This window comes from Budorcas taxicolor, chromosome 4, assembly GCF_023091745.1.
Source record: "Budorcas taxicolor isolate Tak-1 chromosome 4, Takin1.1, whole genome shotgun sequence".
Classification (NCBI taxonomy): Eukaryota; Metazoa; Chordata; class Mammalia; order Artiodactyla; family Bovidae; genus Budorcas; species Budorcas taxicolor.
The window spans coordinates 21,516,035-21,537,043 of NC_068913.1; the positions used below are offsets into that span (position 1 = coordinate 21,516,035).

Below are 21,009 nucleotides of genomic sequence, written 5' to 3' on the forward strand. Positions count from 1 at the left end.
CTTTTTTCAAGGGATCAGACATTTTTTTTGGAGAAGACTCTTGAGAGTCCCTTGGACTGCAAGGAGGTCAAAGCAGTCAATCCTAGAGGAAATCAGTCCTGAATATTCATTGGAAGGACTGATGCTGAAGCTGAAACTTCAATACTTTGGCCTCCTGATGCGAAGAGCTGACTCGCTGGAAAAGACCCTGATGCTGGGAAAGATTGAAGGCAGGAGGAGAAGAGGATGACAGAGGATGAGATGGTTGGATGGCATCACTGACTCCATGAACATGAGTTTGAGCAAGCTCCGGGAGTTGGTGATGGACAGGGAAGCCTGGTGTGCTGGAGTCCATGGGGTCACAAAGAGTCGGACATGACTGAGTGACTGAACTGAACTGAAACATTTTCATGAGAGTCACAAGATATTTTTAAAGTTTCCTTTTTCTTTTTTTTTTTCTAAAAATAAGATTGGCTGTTAAGTAATTTACTGAAGCACTCATGCATATAATTAGCAGATCAGGGTAAAAGAGAGAACAGATGAGAGTCATTCTGAAAGCTTACAGGCTATATTAAAAACAAATGATTATCTTGGTGATTCACTACGAGTAACAATTTAAAATGTGAGCAAACACTTACATGCTACAAGTCAGGAGAAACATTTTTAAGTGATCTTCAGTTTTACGTTTTAATGACTCACTATGGATCTTCTACATTATCATCATACCACCTCAGAATGGCAGGTGCGTTTACATTTTTCCTGCTATTTATGGCACCTATGTTATTTAACTTACGAAGAGTACACCACGTGAAATGCCGGGCTGGATGAAGCACAAGCTGGAATCAAGATGGCCAGGAGAAATATCAACAATCTTAGATATGCAGATGATACCACTCTAACGGTAGAAAGTGAAAAGGAACTAAAGACCCTCTTGATGAGGGTAAAAAGAAGAGAGTGAAAAAGCTGGCTTGGAAACTCAACATTCAAAAAACTAACATCATGGCCTCTGGTCCCATCACTCCATGGCAAATAGAAGGGGAAAATGTGGAAGCAGTGATAGATTTTATTTTCTTGAGCTCCAAAATCACTGCAGACAGTGATTGCAGCCATGATATGAAAAGACGCATGCTCTTTGGAAGGAAAGCTATGACAAACCTAGACAGCATATTCAAAAGCAGAGACATCACTTTGCCAACAAAGATCTGTATAGTCAAAGCTACGGTTTTTCTAGTAGTCATGTACAACTCTTAGAGTTGGGCCATAAAGAAGGCTGAGTGCCGAAGAATTAATGCTTTTGAACAGTGGTGCTGGATAAGACTCTTGAGAGTCCCTTGGACAAAAAGGATATCAAACCAGTCAATCCTAAAGGAAATCAGTCCTGAATATTCACTGGAAGTACTAATGCTGAAGATTCAATACTTTGCCCACATGATGCAAAAAGCTGACTCTTTGGAAAAGACGGATACTGGGAAAGATTGAAGGCTAAAAGAGAAGGGAGTGGCACAGGATGAGATGGTTAGATAGCATCACTGACTCAAGGAACTTGAGCAAAGTCTGGGAGATAGTGGAGGACAGAGGAGCCTGGTGTGCTGCAGTTGATGGGGTCGCAGAGTCGGATACACTGACTTAGCGACCGAACAACAAAAATATTATTTGATACAGAGAATAAAAAAGCAATTGCTCTTACCGAAGCTTTTTAAGGCATACTAAACTTAATATTGTTCTAAATGCATAGAATAACCTTAAATTTAGAAATGTACATATACAAAATTCTTATATCCAGAGCTTCAACATAATGGAGTCTTATAATGGGGGCTCCTATTACTAGACTTTGATATAACAGTAATTATTAGATAAGGTAAAAAAAAGTCAGGGTTTTTGGAAACCTCATTTTGGGGACAGAATTAAGAGATTCCATAAGTGTGTCACCATGATACCCCATAATGGTTTATATATGTGAGATGATCCTATTAGTTCATGTTGTCTTCTGAACTATATAATAAAACTGGAGGAGTTCTGTTCCAACGGCAGAAGTTATTGCAGCAAGGTTGGAGGGTAACTACCATGTACCTCTCTCCTAGTAGTTTAATTCATCTTTCTCAAGTCACCTCCATGAACGGAGGAAGATCACTGTCCAATGTGTGCAAATACTGGTACAGACAATATTTTGTGACATTCGTGACATCCTCAAGTGACATCCGTGATTCAGGCTGACCCATAGGAAACATCTCATTCCATAATAAAATGACAGATACATTAAAAGAATGAAGAAATATTGCTTAAAGCTGACTATATTATGATGTAGAACCAAAGAGTTCACTACATACTTAGGTCAAAACCACTCTTTACAAACTTTTGGCAACTCATTAACACAGTATCTTAGCTTCTTTTTTTGATATACTTTTTGTTTCCTTGGAAAACAAAAGTTTCCTAACTCTACGTACCTTTTTCTGGTTTTGTTTGTTCGGGCCAGTCTCTACTTAATGACGAATAAACAAGAGATGCTCAAGTTCTCACAAATTATGGCTTTCAATCTTTCTCCTCTGCCACTGAATGTACCTTAGGCACATCACGAATCTTGCCAGTTCAGTTCTTAAAAGTCTGTCTAGTTCAAAACTTTATTCTCAAATTATATTCACATCTTCTCTACTCCTCCCCACTCTCTGTACCCAGACTTGCTGGGGATTGTCAAGCCTACTCAGCCTCAGAGGAGGTCTCTGGCACCATTTGCCTACATGTAAGGCTCCCTGGTGGCTCAGTTGGTAAAGAATCTGCCTGCAATGCGGGGGACCTGGGTTCAATCCCTGGGGTAGCAACATCCCTTGCAGGAGGGCATGGCAACCCACTCCAGTATTCTTGCCTGGAGAATCTCATGGACAGAGGAGCCTGGCGGGTTGCAGTCCATATGGTCACAAAGAGTTAGACAGGACGGAATGACTAAGCACTGCACAGCAAGGCTTCCCTGTCACCAGCTTTGGGACTTGGTTGCCAACTTCTGGACAATGAGACAAGTGCCACTGAATGTCCTGTCATATGTAAATGATAGACATACAGTGTGGTGGTGCCCCTGCTGTTCAGTGTAGAACTCACTTCGGTAAACTTTCATTTCTCTCCATCCTGAAACAGGTGTGTTTCAACCCCAAAGATAACAAATGTACAACAGTGAGGAAAAACTGGACTACCGTGGCTGTTGCACCTGGACGTCTCCACCAGCCTGCCATTCTGGTCATAGCACGCCATCGCCTGGTAGCGATATCCTTGACCACATTCCTTGATATCTCCTTGGACCTTCATTCCCAGCAACACTTCCGCCTTCCCCTCGGGCAAAATGCAGTCGGACCAGTTTCCCACAGGCTGTGCGTTATACTTGTCACAGGGACAGTACTGCGTCTCAATCAGGGGGTACAGATGAGAATTTTTACATTTTTCCTTCTTCTTACTTTTTCCTGTGGAGAAAATTAAGTTGGAAAATACCGTTATTAATACCAAGTGTCCGTTTTTTTCCTTTCCTATCTTCCTTTCTTTATTTTTAACTGTATTCAACTGTAGCCTATAAATAAATGCCACTTTCTTCCTCCGCAGTGCTATTTATGTAGGTTTTTGTTATATTGGGTGCTTTGCATAGTGAAAATTTTCTTTTTGTTCTCAATTAAAAATAGCCCATTTTGAATAAGGCACTAACTGTTGTGCTGAATTTTACACTCCTCAAAAGGATTAAAATCCTCTCAGATGATCACGTGCTTTCACTGATTGGGGAGTCTGAGGTAACTGCATAAATATCTCCTTTATAATCTGTGCAAAAATATGACATGAAGAGAGAGACAGTCACTGCACGGGTCCACATAGTAACTAACTTTCTGTTAAGTCCAAATAGATGGTATAGTTATATAAGGGGTTATAATTCAGAAAATGAGACTTCCACATTTACTTTTCTGATTGTGATTTCACATCTTTCAATAGTTCTGAAGAACAATCATTTTGACATACTTGATGATTAATGTAGGGAATAATGATAGTAAAAATGAAAATGTTTAATATTAAATAAAAATATCAGAAATAGTTTGTGTGTAAACCTAAATAAATTCCCTTGTAAGATAAAAACTTAAGTATAATAGTAATATGTGCCTGAATAAAACCATTATTTTAATTAGATTACATATATTTATGTCATATATATTAATTATATTGTACATAACTAGTTACATATGTCATATATATATTTAACTTTCATAAGCTGCCTTATACAGTTTTCAAAAGTCTTCATTATGACAGCTGGTCTATTTTACCGCTTCAAATTCTGAATACTCTACTAGCATGAATATTTTTAGGTTTCTTTGGCCATTGAGAATTTTTGAATGCATCAGAGTTTAGTTCAGCATGACGGCTCCTGTTTCTGCTCATTATGCTTTTTGCCACTGTGACTACCTTTTAAAAATAAAGCTTTCAGAAACAGAATTAATGTCGTATTTTTCTTCTAGATGATGAAGGATAATCTGAGGTTGTGACAAGGAGGATGACTTAAGAAAATCAAGTCACAACCTCTCCCTGGGTTCCTAAAAAACTTTTCTAAGCACCTCACAGTCTATTGGTAATTCAACAAAGGTACATGTTTAAAACAAAAAGTAATCTAGCGCAGATCATTTAGGCAGAGTTCAATTTTCAAGGCTACTTTTTCTACTAAAAGTACACAATGCATCTTTCACGCCACCTTATGTTAAAATACAGTTCTGACTCCACTACCACATTAAGTGTTACGACAGAGAGAATAAGGCATATCCGTGCATTTTCCAAATACATTGTCAGAACTATCTTGTTCTGACTTTTTATTATGTTTTTCTGCCTTGGCAAGTGTTGGCTTTGGCATCCCAATTATTCTTACCAACGATAGCACGCTTTCTGGTCCTAACTGCGCCGCAGTCTCCATTGCATGAAGAAAACCTGGACCAGCTGGTGAGCTGACAGTCATCTTGGCAAGGCATCTGGCAGGCTTGGGTGAGGGCTGGCACAGGGCCTGCATACCGGAGGCATTCATGGATGCCAGCCTGGCCTCCATCTTGCTTTCGACAAGTAATGGCTAAAGGAAAAGCAAAGGGCTATTATTTATCATGAATCTGAATGTCTGTAATTACCCTTAATCAGGAATTAACCTAACATTGTTTTACTTAGGTGGAGAAATCCTCTTCTGACTTTTTATTTGCAGCAGAAATCTGGTAGGAGTGTTTCTAGTAATCACAGTGGTCGTTAAATTGATCCTATAGCATTTTAAAAATACCAGATATCTGTCAGACACAACAGAAGCAAACACACACACACAGCAGGTTTTATTAGATGTTATTAAGGATTTTAGGGCTTCCCTGGTGGTTCAGATGGTAAAGAATCTGCCTGCAATGCGGGAGGCCTGGGTTCTATCCCTGGGTCAGGAAGATCTCCTGGAGAAGGGTATCCATTCCAAGATTTTTGCCTGGAGGATTTCAAGGACAAAGGAACCTGGCGGGCTATAGTCCATGGGACTGCAAAGAGTTGGACATAATTGAGCAACTAATACTTTCACTTTCAAAGATATTAAGTCACATGTGGATTATATTTAGAAATGAATTATTTAAAAGAGAAAACAGAGACAGGCTCTGCTGCGCATGGAAATTTCCAGGCAAGAATACTGGAGTGGGTTGCCATTTCCTACTCCAGGGGATAGTCCCGAGCCAGGGATCCAACCCACGTCTCCTGCATTAGCAGGCAGATTCTTTACCACTGTGCCACCTGGGAAGCCCCTAGAAAGGTCTTAGTGGCAGTAAAATCTTTGGAAGTTTTGGGTGGGGGAGAATGCTTATGAAACTTGTCACAGAGCTCCATTTGCATAAAAGAAGCATGTTTCTTTTTAAAATTACATTGAAAGCTTCTTGTGATGGCTTTGAAGTGATTAATGATTAATGGGAGAGGGCAGTTTCAAAGTCCTTCCCTACTTCCCTCTGTGTACAAGTTCTTCACATGCACAAATAACAACCATGAGCTTAAAATGAAGACAAGGGTGGGATGAATTGAGGTAGTAGCACTGAAATATATGTATTACCACATGTAAAACAGATAGTTAATGGGAAGTTGCTGTATAACACAGGGAGCTCAACCTGGTGCTCTGTGGCAACCTAGAGGGGTGGGATGGAGTGGGAGGGGGGAAGGAGGTTCAAGAGGGAGGGAACACACGTATACATACTTATGGCTGATTCATGTTGGTATACAGCAGAAACCAACACAACAGTGTAAAGCAATTATCCTCCAATTAAAAAAATTAAGACAAAACTTTTAGCAATCAATCTATCACATCGTAGTTGACATTTCCAATAATTACATATGGAGTCTCAAAAAAGGGTGAAAAAATTTTGGTTTATATATTTTAGTTTTCCCAAGATATTGTTCGACTGAATTTTTAAAACCAAGGCATTGTGTTTTTTTTTACCTATTGATCATAGATGCAAAATTGCTTTAAGGTAAAATGTCTTAAAGAAAAAGAGCAAGTGATATCTAAGTCCTCTTCCCTCCCGCAGCCATTTCCCCCCTATTGGTTTTCGAAATAATTCGTTTTTTATTGAGGGAGCAGAAGAAACATTCAGACCTTGGTCCTAAAGTTAAGTCTTCATTGAACCAGCTTAAATGGCCCAGTCAGACTGGTTTATGTGGGCCTGTCAGGTTTTTGGTCTAGGCCGACTCTGCAGCTGGTCTCTGCTCTGCTCAGAATTCTATCTTCATGAAACGAAGGTGAAGGAGCCGGACATTTTGATCCTAAATTACCATTAGGGCACACAGGGCCCCAGGTAAAACAGGACCCTCTGGATCTGTACGCTAAAACTAAACTACCCTGTAGTACAGGAGTGTGTGAGGAGGTGTGTAAAAAGATTTAACAGTTTTATCCAAAGAAGACTTTCTCTGTGTACGGTGAACACAACTTGTTGGTGCTGCTGTAGGAAAAGTTACGTTAATTGGGCAAATGCAGGTGAAAACACTTATTTCTTAGCTCTAGATCTCTCTTTATTTGATATGCACAACACTGGAAGAGCCCATCTGTATGACATGAACAGAGGTCCGTGAATTTTAAAGATATGAAAACCTGGTTGAGGGGAGAGGGGTAGACTTTAGGAAGCTGATGTGGCAGGAAAAAACATGGAGTGCTCCAAGAGACTCTCACCTCTCGGAAGAAGAGTTGTCCGGTGGACTGTAGTCATCAGACCGGTGCCAGGTAGAGGCTCTCACATCAAGCTGCAGCTGATCACCTCGATAGTTTTGGGAACATGTGCACGCCCTTGCTAAAGTCCAACATTCTGATTTGACTGGTTGAGGGCAGGGTCCCAGGCATTAATATCATTTTTAAAGCTCCCAGGTGATTCAAACATGTATCAAGGAAATGAGACCACTGCTCTAGTAGGCAGTGTATTTCCAGGGGCATCAGATACTCCTGGAATGCTATTCGAGTTGAAGATTTCTGGGTTCAGTCCAAAGCTCCTGGATGAGAGCTCTGTGTGTGGGGTCACAGAATATGCATTTATTTTCAAGTTGCTCAGATAGTCCTCATGCCCATTCAAGCTTAAGGCCTACAAGCCTGAGTATTCAAGTCACTAGGATATGTTTGCCTGAGACTTGTGACTAAAACTGAAGGTCCTCTGGTGCCCAATTTCCCAAAGCTTGGCACTGTGCCAAGCTTTGGGAAACAAAGGCTGAGCACATGGGAATGAGCTAAGGGGAACTTAAACTTGGAGTACAGGAGTAGACCAAAACGAGCACCCAGGTAGGTGGGAAGACTGTTACCTGTGAATTGGTATAGGAGGAATCTACAAAATGCAGTATATCGATAAGCTCATGTCATTTTGCAATTCTCTCTACACCTCCTTGAACACTTTATACAAAGGAAGGTCTGATGGTTTGTGGCCAAAGTTGCCCCAAGGATGCTAAGAGGAAGGATTGATAAAGAGGAAAATATTAGATCTTTACTCATCAGGATATGTAGCAACCTCAAAAATGATTATTTTGGAAAATAAGAAATTTAACCATAGAGTTCTAAGCTGTGAATAGAGTCACACTGTTTATAACTAAAAGAAAAAATAATCTACAAAACTAAATTTATATTCTTAGAAAAAAGATGAGTTTTATCTAAGCATCCAATTTTGCTCTCTGAAATACAGACTTGTATAAATCTTTTAAACTAAATGCAATTGCCTTGGGTTCTCCATTAAGGTTTTCTAAGGTTCTCTCTTATAAATTTCATTTCACAATTGTTCCAACCATCATCACATTAAGGGACATGAAAAACCAAAATAAAGTAAAACTACTATCAATATGATTCTAGAAACTAATTTCTTCTGTGCAAATCTATACCATTTATATAAATCTAGAGTCTATATTCCTGTAGTACGCAAAATCTCAAAAAGTATTTCAAGTAGCTCAAAAGAAAAAAATGTGTAAAATTCCCATATTTGTTCTCAGAAACCCACTCAGCACTTCACTCCCTTTATCTGAGAGTTTAGGCAGTGTATTTTGAATGGATTACTTATGCAATGTTATCCAAACAAGCAGCAACAGTACCATTTGTACAATATATTGAAACTTATTGTACATCTCAACTTGTTTCTATTCTGACTTGGAGGAAATACAACAATTCAAACAAGAATGTAATCTGAAATGAACTTCCTGCTATTAGGGTGAAGAAAATATAAATGTTTGGAAAGGGAACCATCTGAATTCTCAACTTTATAAATCTTAGAAATCATCTTTAAGACACTGAAAATAGGGTGGTTTTAACTGCAGAAAAGATGTGTCATCCCAAGCATGGTTTCCTAGCACATGAGAAAGCTACATATACACAGACAATTGTGTTTACAGGTGCAGGGTGTGTATCTTGTGTATAATGATTACCCAAGTTTTCCTTTGGGCTGAGGCCTTGTTAGGAAGATGGCCCAAACCCATGTTGCCCTATGGATAAATTACCATGAAAATGGGCATGAAAGCTTCTTAGTGAGGTCAGCATATGTAAAAACAATTATTTTAAAGCAAAATTCCTTCTTTATGCTGATTATATCAATCTGATTTACAATGTTAGCTTATTTATATGAAGCACAGAAGTTATTTAAGTGTCATGGATGGGCAGCTTCTAGGAGGCTGAAAGCCTAGAAGATATCCATGTGACTACCTGGGGGGTTACTTGTAAATTAAGCAAGGCAAGCTCAGCCCAACAATACTGAGGAAATGTTGGAAAGGTAAGTAAGAAAGTCAGTTTCTTCAACAAGTAAATGCTCTGAAGAAAGGAGCTCAAATTGTTATATTAAAGATGACTGAAGAAATATTCTAACCAAATGCAATGTGGAGACATTCATGAATCCAAATTGGAACAAACTGATTGCAAACAGACAACATTGAGACAATGGGGGACAGTTAAATGTGGTATGAATATTAGACGTGGTATGAATTACACTTAATTTTGTTTAGTGTTATAATAATACTTTTGTTATATTTAAAAAACTAGATTTATATCTAAACTGGGAGTTGTTTTAAAATACTCCAGCAAAATATTTTTACCTGTGTGAGGAGTAGCTGATGACTAAGAGTGACAACATGTTACAATCTGTTCAAGTTATGTCAGTGATGACTACACTGCTAGTATTCATTACATTAGTCTCTATATTTTTGTGCATCTTTGAAACATCCCATACACTTAAATAAAAAGATTAATAAGTGGAATAAGTAGAGCCAATTCCAGAGTGTTTCCATGTAAGTTGAATTTTGAGTTATGTTTTAAAGAGGAGAATAATAAAGGTTTCTGAAATGAAAGGGAATAGATAACATTGGTTTGAGCTAAAAGGACATGGGTGTCTAATTATGCATCTATGAGTATATAAATGGAAGGCTACTGATGCAGCTCTGAAATAAATCTAATAGAATTCAGAATGGAGTTGCTCATCTTCATTTTTTTGAAGAGGAATGAAATGCCCTTACTATTCAAGATGCACAGAAAGAAGGTATTCTATTGGTCTGTGGATTACCCTTCAGCATGTAAGGCCAAGTTGTCATTTCGTTTGAATAATCAGAGAGAAATAAATGACTAGATTGAAAATTTGTACACAGAAGTTCATTACAGGAAACAGAATAAGATCAATGCCCGAGTGGAGTGAAAGCTGTTAGCTTCTATGTAACGAAGAGTTCAAGGAGCTCTGAGGCCTTATTTATTAAATTGAGCCATATTAACATGGCTTTTCCTACAGCAACCATGTCTGGATAGCCCTGCAGACAGAATATGATGGGCTGACTGAGCAATTAGAGGAGTGAGGTTTTTTTCCTATGGTATTACAAAAGAAAAAAAAAAAAAAGACAATAGTGAAAATGGATCATGTAGAAATAAAAGAGAAAAAACTTAATGTGAGTGGGAGCTAGTTACCAAGAGACATAATTGTGCTTAGAAAAAAGACCAAACCTATAAATAATGCAAAAGGGCTCCAGTTGTTTACTATGTGGATTTAATGATCTTGGTCTTTCTCTGTGTGAAAGAGATTTTTCACAGACAAGTCTGCCAAATTACACTTCCTAATTACAATTTGTGACTGGAACTCTGGCCGAATGGAAAGAAACGCACCTTTTTTTAAAAAAAGTATTGATCCTAAATAGTTACCAGTGATCTCTAGTCTCACTGATGCTCTTAATACATGCAAAAGTCCTTGCGTAGAGACTTACTAGGAAATAATAATCAGCTCCCCGTGGAGCAGCACAGACCAAGGTCAGTTGGATCCTTGACTGGGAGCTGGGAAGGGTTAATTGACTGCATCACAACCAACAGGGCACTGAGGAACCATCACAAAGACACCCCCGTGTCAAGTGTATTCTATCAGCTATTTAAAAAACAGCAAATGCTACTCATTATTTTATGACAGAGCTCTGAGAGATCTAAAACCAAACCAAAATCCCCAAATCAACTAGAATGCTGATATTCATAGCAAACTAGAGGAAGTAATTTAAAAGCAGAAATGATTCTAGAAGTTTTAAATAACAACTTACATCAGTGAAGAGTATGAAGATATTGTATAGTAATTAGTATTAATAGTATATATAATAGTATATATTAATAGTATATATTAATAGTTATATAATATTAATATAATTAATATTAAATATCATGGGCTTCCCTAGTAGCTCAGATGGTAAAGCTTCTGCCTGCAAGGAAAGAGACCCAGGTTCAATCCGTGGGTCGGGAAGATCCCCTGGAGAAGGAAATGGCAACCCCCTCCAGTATTCTTGCCTGGAGGACAGAGGAGCCTGGCAGGCTACAGTCCATGAGTCGTAAAGAGTCGGACACAGCTGAGCAACTCACACATACACATACACACACAATATTATATATTAGCCCAAAGAAGAGTATAAAAACCATGTCTGCACAAAATTTCTTTACATCAAACTCCTTGGCTCTTTTCTACCTAGTTCTCTTTCTACACCATTATTTTCATTACTATTATAAAACAGTCTCTGAAAATTAATAGATTAATGTGAGTTTTTGAGATAAATTGGCCCGGATCTTCTGGGCCTAACCCCAACAATGCCTCTAAGGTATAATCTTTTAGAAATTAACTGAAAGAGAGATACCAAGGGTGTCAATACTGTTTAAGCCACTATCTGCTCACAAAAAATAACAGCATGAATTATAGTTAAATACTTACATCTCACCTTCTACAAATTCATTTAGATTTAAATTTGTTGGGAGGAAAATTAGAACCTTCCTTTTTATTCCTAGACTTTCCTTTTATAACCTTTTTAACCAATATGTGATACAGGGTAAGGACTCCCAGGGCCATGTGAGACATACAATTGAAGTTTTTTTCTTTTCTGTGGTCTGGACTTGAGAATACATCTGAATCAGGCTGGCTTCCATGTAAAGGCTGATGTCAGATCTTAGTGATGGAGCAACATCATACTGGACATTCCCTGGCATGCAAGGATACAGAGTGTGTGGGAGATCAGGCAGGGCTGACCCTGGGGATTATTAACTCTAGTTCCATCTAAATTACAGAAAATACACTTGGAAGGAGGTAGCATCAAGATCAACATAGAGATTGAGAAAGAATACATTTGAATTTATGAAATCCAAGGATCTAATCTATGATATTTTGGGATCATATTCCTGATATATATATGTCATAAGGTAATAACACTGTTAAAATATATATATTAGTAGTGATTGACATTACCCCCTTAGGACAGTTATAGAGGAAAAAATAAATAAAATGTCCCAAACTGTCATTAATATGAGCCACCCCTTTTATTTTGAATGGAAATGTAATGATGACTCTAGCAACAGCTAGTAGGGCTATGTTTCAATGACATAGTCACTGACCAATTGATCATTTAGCCCTCTAAATGCCATCTAAACTGTAGAAATGTGAGCAGAGAGGAGACAGTAGAGGTTACAGTTCTATTAAAAGTTTATACCAAGTGACTTGAATAGCACAAAGCAAATATAACCTGTATACATACACTTAAAAATTAAATAGACTGTAGATACAATTTTGTTATTTGCATTTCTTTTATTGACAAAAAATAAGAAATATACCTATTTCAAAAGCCTTCTAAAATTTCCCTGTGAGATTTAAGAATGATTTAAAGTTGTAAAACCCTGTTAATTCCTTCTTTAAAATACCTTTTTCTCCTCTCTCTTTTTAGTGCTTATATCACTAGATAAGGGATTCCCTGGTGGCTCAGCAGTGAAGAATCTGTCTGCAATGTGGGAGATGGAGGTTTGATCCATGAGTCAGGAAGATCCCCTAGAGAAGGAAGTGGCAACCCACTCCAGTATCCTTGTTGCGAAATTCCATGGACAGAGGAGCCTGGGTTACAGTCGATGGGGTCACGAAAGAGTCGGACGTGATTTAGCGGCTAAACAACCACCACTACTGCTAGATGAAATTTTCTGAAAGCACCATTCTCAAAATCCAAAGCCTCGCTGAAGTTCCTTATGACTCCAAACTCCCTATTGTGTTCTAATGTAAAGCATTTCCATAGAGAGTACTTTCACATAGGTTTGAAATACACAGAATATAGACTTGGTCATGACTGCGTTTACCTGACTGGAGTAGAATCTTCCGATCTTCTTACACCTGTGTTATTCTAACTCATTTGCGGGGAAGGCTGATTCTCATTGCTTTGCTTTACAAGGAGTGCCAGCACTGGGATGATAAGCAGCTACTGTTGGTGACTCATTAAAGAGACTCTGGGAACACAACTGCTCTCCAGCTCCTTTGCAACGCGCATCACGGTAGCTGAGAGTTCCTACAGCTGGAATTATGCTGATAACAGGATTAAGAGTAAAACTGAAGAGTAAAGTTATCTGTCTATAATGGCCATGCTGTGCTAAGTCCCTTCAGTCATGTCTAACTCTTTGCAAACACTATGGACAGTAGTCTGCCAGGCTCCTCTGTCCATGGGATTCTCCAGGCAAGAATACTGGAGTGGGTTGCCATTTCCTTCTCCAGGGGATGTTCCCCATATTGGGATCAAACCCTCATCTCTTAAGTCTCCTGCACTGGGTAATGATTTTTGTTATTGTTAGCAGGTGGCTAACGGTAGGTACAGGTGACTTAATATGAGGACGACGAGGGCAGCTTGCTAGAAGCTGGTAAAAGAATTAAGAGTTATATTTTTTCTACTAATAGGAAAGGCTCAAGTCATTTTAGAAAAAATGAGTGGTGACTTTCTAAGTGTTCTTCTGAACGATGTGTAGTATATGAGACACACACATTATTTCCTTTCTGTTCATACTTAGTAAATTAAACCTTCTTTTGGTTTATACAACATTTTTATTTAACTGAAGAAATTTAAATTAGCACTTCAAAATGTAGTTCACATCAGAATGAAGGACAAGATAAATCCTGTTCTTCTTTTTGAGTCTTGAAATGTAGTGTTTTACAATTAGTTTAGATCAAAACCTAAATTTGATCTGAGATTTCATAAGATTTTTAGTTAGAAGATTCACACACAGTATTTAACTCTCTTTAAAAAATAATCCCCTATGCTATACACACTGAAAATATTACAGCTAAAAACTATATGATCTTCTTTGACTTAGGTCCATCTCTGCTGCTACTGTCTGCTACCATGTCCTAAAGTTATTTTCTTCTATTACATGTTGAAAATCCATTTATTTTTACCCATTTTGACTACAGTGGATTCAGTCTGAGCTCTTCAACGTTGCATTGCTACAACAATGCCCTGGCTGGCATCCAGACCCACGTGTCTTATCTTTCTAACTTACTCTGTACACGCTGACAGATAAAACACTGCTTTCATCAGGTCCTTGCTTGCACCACTTATCGAACAAGGTCTAAAATACTGATCCTGACATTTATGGCCCTCTACAAAATTACCCCAGGCTCCAGCTCACATCTTCAGAGCTGTAATCTATCCACTTTTCTGTGAACACATTTAATTTTTTGTGTTTTCCTTACCTCCGATGCTTAAATAATAGACTTGCTCTCATTTTCTATTCTTTTCTCCTTTCTGTTTAATCTAATATTATGGTACAAGTCAAGTCCTGGCTCATCCTTTAGATCTTTCTTAAGCTCTTTATGTTCAAATGACTACTTCTGCAATGGATTGGTTTCCGTCTTTATCTCCTCATTAGGCGATGTTACCAGTGATCTCATTTCCCTAAACAATTAAGCTCCCTGGGCTGAACATCTTCATCCCTTCTTAACACTCATGACTCTTTCTACACAGTCCTCTGAATGCAGAGTCACAAGAGTGACTGGAATTAGAAAGTCTGAAGTATTAGAGGGGAAGGAGGAATAGCTTCTCCACAGTCTTTGCTCACTGATAATAATTTTCATTACATCACCTTACAATTTAGTAAGATACTAATATATTCTTATTTTAATTATTCAAAATACCACAATTTGTCATTTTAAAAAGTCTCTGGATAAGGGCAAAGATGAAAATAAAACAAGAGTCTGACAGGCCAATTTGGCAGAGTGCTGAAAACAGCCATGACCATCAACAAAAGGATTCTTTGCCTTTCTACCAATAATACAAGATATTTCTACACTCCTAACTCTCTCCATTTCATGCTTCTGTAGGAATATAGGCTCTGAGGAAAAATAAAATCTTTATCAAGGCAACAAAGAAAAAGCTTATCTTCATACAGAATTTAAAGGGGTTCTTTGAGTATATTTATGCAGACATTACTTGTTATAATGAATAGTCAACTATGAAGAGGAATAAGCAGAGGTTTTCAGATTCGGAAATGAAAAGATCACTGGTAATCACCAAAAGAAATGTTTTATACAGACTGTGTCAATAAAAAACTAAAGAACCATGTTAATACTGTTGCTTTTATGCCTACAACGATCTATGCACACATTCATTAGGCCATGATGTAACAGGAAGGGGGAAGGAATTTGCATTTAATGAAGATTTACTATGTGCAAGGGCTTCCCATGTGGCTCAGATGGTAAAAAATCCGCCTGCAATGTGGGAGACCTGGGTTGGATCCCTGGGATGGGGATAGCCCCTGGAGAAGGGAAAGGCCACCCACTCCAGCATTCTGGCCTGGAGAATTCCATGGACTGTACAGTCCATGGGGTCGCAAAGAGTCGGACATGACTGAGTGACTTTCACTTTCACTGTGTGCAAAGCACTGTAAGGATCATTACTTTCTCAGCCTCAGAGAGAGGAAATGAATAAACCAAGGTTGTGCAGTCAAGTAAAAGTGTTCAAAACTAAAGCTGTTTTCACCCTGTGCAGTTTTCACATCTTAAATTCCCTCAGTGCCTACAAAAGTATAGTTTTCATCTGTTTTACCTAAATTCAGGTCACACTTTGATGGCAGGATATTATCTGTGCATAGATTGTAGGATACGAAAAAATCGTTAACAGATCATTTGGTCCAGCCCTCTTTTCTTTTTTTCCCCATCTAAATAAACTGAGACCTAGAAAGGCAAAGGGATGAATAAAACTCACACTGTGTGAGTGAAAGAACTGGGACTAAAATTTAGGTTTCTTGATTCCTAAATGCATGCCTGTTTTCATTATTAACTCTATGCAGGGTCCAGACTGTATGCAAATGTATGCTTGATTCAAGGAGGAATTAGTAGGGCATGACAAGAAATCCTTATATCACTCAATTTCTCATGAATGGTTTGAAATGGAGAGAAAGACTTTCAACTCTAAATACCTAAGTCTCTGAAACTGTGAAGAGAGAGAGTTATTTTTTAGTCAATGCTGATGGTAGAGGACACAGAATGAAAAATAAGCATTAAAACAAAATCCTGAAAATCACTAAATAGTTAATGTTAATTGTAAACTAAATGTTTCAAATGAAGATTTCTAAAATGACTTTCAAAGTAGAAAATTTTTACCAAAAAGGATGCTATTTTTTTTTCAAATTTTAAAAAAGCATCCTTTACTCTGTAAAGAAAAGGGGTCCCAGGTGAAATCAGCAAAAACTGGAATCCAATTCTGTATGTTCACACTTTTGCAATATCATCAAATATGTAACTACAAATGAGCGTGCCAAATATGTTTTTATGAATTAAAGAAAGGTGGCTGTGTATTCAATTACATATTCAAAACACATTTTAATTATGTATCTGGAATTAAATGTATAAGCAGCATGAGTGAAAAGAATCATGTACTCTTTACAGAATGAATTTGCTACATGTATAAAGAACACTTTTCAAAGCTTGGAATGAAAGTATTATCCATAATATCTAGTAAATAATCATGGAAAGCTGGAAATAGTTCCATATTTCATTTCTGCAAGATACCATGTTCTCTAGCAGTTTCAACAGATTGCAGTCCACATATGGCAGGTTTTGAGTACATAAATTTGCCATTTAAAAATCAGTACCAAATATGAACCGAATTGGGGGTAGCCATGACAATGACAAGGAAGTCATTGCTGAGAATTTCTGGGAAAGTTAACCAATTATATTACATTATATGCATGCACATACATAATGCATATGGGCAAAGATGTAAGAATCTTATTGTTAAGGCGACAAGCAAAGTGTTACGGAATACCATGAGCCAAAAACTAATTACAAGAACAACAACAAAAATAAGCTGCACTGTACATTCTGATCATCTTTCAGATAAGCATGAATGGAAGTGCGATGAGAAGAGCTATGTTCGATCCCTGGGTTGTGAAGATTCCCTGGAGAAGGGAATGGCAGCCCACTCCAGTATTCCTTCCTGGAGAATGCCATGGACTGAGGGACCTGGTGGGCTACAGTCCATGGGGTCGCAAAGCGTCGGACACAGCTGAGCAACTAAAACAACAACAATGACAAATGAACTCCTAATGTCAAAGAACAAAGGTCACAGCTTAAAAAGACAGGTCTCTGTGTTCTGGTGTGTGGTAGAATGGATAGTAGCAGATTTTTATGTGCTCTGCTCTGCTTGCCTAGTGTGGCATCAGAATAACAAACTCCTCAGGCTAGCTAGTGGTTAAATTAGTGATGCTGGAGAAATGTGAAGCAAATCAACTGTGGAATGGGGCCTCCCACCTCTTGCCTGCCGTCCAGGCCCACAGCCCTCCTGCGCTCCAGGGCTGCCCTGTTGCACGCTCCAAGGGACAAGCTGGCACCTGCGCCATTTGTGAGTCTTCCACCTACATGGAAAGAACAGAAGCCACATCAAGAAGAAGCAAACATCCCAGAGAAATCATAGTGATACAATGCCAAGGAGCCATGACTTTGACCACTACAGACAGGAATTTGACAATGCTTCGGTCCTATCCAAATTCAATTCAAATCTTCATCAAGGAATTATAAAAAGCAGCACTAAGTATAAAAGTACTTTCTATGGCAGTGGAGACAAGAGTCCATCCCTGTCAATTCCTTAAGGAATGAACTCTACTGATAGTATTTAGCATTTAAAAATTTCCAATTATTAAAAAAAAATTTTTTTTAAGCTACATCATGAAGAATGTGGGATCTTAGTTTCCCAACCAGGGATCAAACCTGTGACCCCGCGCAGTGGAAGCAGATCCTTAACCACTGGACCACCAGGAAAGTGCCATATTTAGCCTTTTTAATGATTAGGATTGCCAGCAAATGCAGCAGATAGTATCCGAAGTGATGTGTTTCATTTTAAAAAGGTATATTTATTTTATAATCAAGTAGTACAACTACATTCAAGCCATGAGTCTTTTGTATAATGCTCTTTTGATTAGCATCGTAGGGGTAACTCAGAAGGTGCAATTTATAATACACTTCACAAAAACAAATCCCTCAAATAAATAAGTCTGGGCTAATAGTTAATGTCCATCATGTAACCATACAATTATATTGTCTGTCATCTAAGAATTAAATACAGATAAATTAAGATGACAAATTTGCCATCAATTTCATCTTAAATTATTATTTTGTGATCACACATTCCATCAGTTGATGCCATAATATTTCATTTGTTGGCACTGAAAGTTTTGTCAGGACTACAAATTTTCACTACATCAAGCTTTAATTAGGTATATTTTAAAAATAGTTATGGAAAAAAAACCCCTTCCTCTAATAATTATCATGATGATGATATGTATAGCTTCAATAACTTTAATTTCCTTGAGGTGACCAGAAATGAAGAGAATAGACATCTTATTAATATCACTGATATGAAGATGTCATTTTGTGAGCCAGAATGCCAGCGTTCATGAAGAACATGTGCTCTCTGGAGCTCAGGAAGGACTGCTTTGGCTATTCTTGAAAGCACATGTTTCATAATTGTTAATCACTTTTTTGCATTTTCCTATAGTTTATATCAACAAAAGAATTTTCCTCAAGCTCCCGAAGCTAAAAATAGAACTTGGAAGTTTACACAAGTATCTGTGTCCCTGGAGACGATTTTGGCAGCAAAGCAGCTTTTTGAAAAAGGCAAGAGACGGTGCCCACAGTAATAAACATCCTCAGCTCCACTGAATCTGCGTATAGTGTTAGCTTCCTTTTCTTAACATCGGAAAGAGTCGGACCTGAAGTGTTTTGCTCAGTGCGTTGCTCACAAGGCTTTTCTTTCACCCATTACCTGTAGCTTTGGCACACTTGAGGGGCCTCGCAGGCCTTTTCTTCATAGAGTGGATCCGTGCAGTCCCTGCCTCCATTGGCTGGCAGCTGAATGATGACCCGGTGCCGAGTCTGTTTCTTGATTCCGGAGTCCCCTGGAATGAAGCAGCTTTTTAACCTTTGTTCTCTGCACTGATAAAGAAATCTCCGAATACCAGGCTGTGTGAAGAAATTACATTGCCTCCAGCTACATGTGCTTTATGGAGAAGGAAATAGCAACCTACTCCGGTACTCTTGCCTGGAAAATCCCATGGATGGAGGGGCCTGGTGGGCCACAGTCCATGGGGTCTTGAAGAGTCGGATGCGACTGAGCGACTTCACTTTCACTTTTCACTTTCATGCATTGGAGAAGGAAATGGCTTTGAAATCCCTGAATGAAAGGCCTCATTGAGTTGTTTCCTCAATTCTCCCAAAGACTGCTTATATTGGAAACCCAATCAATTTATATTAAAAATGTGAAGAATGGAGAAAATAGTTCCATAGTCAGCTAGCCTTCCTAAGGCTCAGTTACAACGTGACTGCTCTGTTGTACGTTTCTTTCCCCTTGAGAAATATGACAGATCTAATTAATTAATTTTTCTCTCCCTTAAGTTTATTTTCATGCCATTTCATATATAGCCCTGTTTACCACATGGGACTCATACACATCTAATGAATCTTTCTTACAAGAATATATTCAATGTTTTATGTGAAATTTTATTTCTTGGCTATTCATTTAATTTGAAATGTATAACTCATAAATTATTCTGGTCATTCATTATTCATGTTAAACAATTTAAAATCTTTAATTCAGGTCACATCCTAAACATCTGAGCTGTAATTTCTTAGAGGCAGAATTTTTAGAGAAGCATTCAAAATAGTAATAATTATAGTAAGTAAATTACTCCAAATTATGTTAAAAAACAATGTATCTAATTAAGGTTTACCTTAGATGAAGATATCAACTTAACAGTGTTACTGATATAAAGTTGTTCAGAATTTTTTAGTATGAGAAACAGGTGATATATAAGACTGACAGCTTTGATAAAATATATCTCAACTTATATACATTTTAAGGATGAATAGTCATGTGTCAATTAATAGAGTTCCCCTGATGCATTTACATTTTTTCAAAAGACAATTAAATATTTGAGATGTAGACTACAAAAACAGAGATATTTAGAAGGGTTGCTGCTGCTGCTGCTAAGTTACTTCGGTCATGTCCGACCCTTAGTGACCCCATGGACTGCAGCCTACCAGGCTCCTCCATCCATCGGATTTTCCAGGCAAGAGCACTGGAGTTAGTAGCCCTTAACAAAATGAAAGTTTAATCAGAAATGAAATACTGCTGCTGCTGCTGCTGCTAAATCGCTTGAGTTGTGTCCGCCTCTTTGCGACCCCATAGACGGCAGCCCACCAGGCTTCCCCATCCCTGGGATTTTTGAGGCAAAAACAGTGGAGTGGGTTGCCATTTCCTTTTCCAGAAATGAAATATCCTTAAAGTCATTGTTTGTAGAAAAATATGATTTTATGATTAGAAGTTTCCAATAAATGGAACAACATTTTACATGAAGTCAGGGTTACCCCTCAACATGGTCTCGCCACTGATTCCCAGAAATGTGAATTGGAGATGCCCGTATTAGATAGGAGAATGGGTCAGATTAGGGAATCCTAAATGTCTGATGACACAGGAGAATTTCTTTGAAAAAACAAACAAACAAACAAACAAACTAAAAACAGATTTCTTGGCAAGTACCTAGAACTAATAAATGAGAATTTTAGGGATCTGAAATGTGTGAAACTGTGGATGTGGGAATCTGATTTTGACAAAGCTTGCTGGGAAATGGTGATAAACAGCTGAGTTTGAGATCTATTGGAATAATTGACCCTGTATGTCCCAATTTAAGATTCTAGGGTTTGCATGTAGCTTTTTAGAATTTTTCCTATAGTGGGGGAAACGTGTACTATTAATGACTGTTTT

The 21,009-nt window shown here is 38.1% G+C and overlaps 1 protein-coding gene across 1 annotated transcript in view; it reads right to left on the reverse strand.

Moving 5' to 3' along the window:
- THSD7A (thrombospondin type 1 domain containing 7A) overlaps positions 1 to 21,009 on the reverse strand; it is a 284,830-nt gene that overhangs the window by 55,034 nt on the left and 208,787 nt on the right. The window contains exons 10-13 of the mRNA XM_052639078.1: positions 19,012 to 19,144; positions 17,502 to 17,605; positions 4,859 to 5,053; positions 3,162 to 3,425 (exon numbers count right to left, since the gene is read on the reverse strand). Coding sequence (XP_052495038.1) covers positions 3,162 to 3,425; positions 4,859 to 5,053; positions 17,502 to 17,605; positions 19,012 to 19,144 — 696 coding nt within the window. The remainder of the gene's footprint in view (positions 1 to 3,161; positions 3,426 to 4,858; positions 5,054 to 17,501; positions 17,606 to 19,011; positions 19,145 to 21,009) is intronic.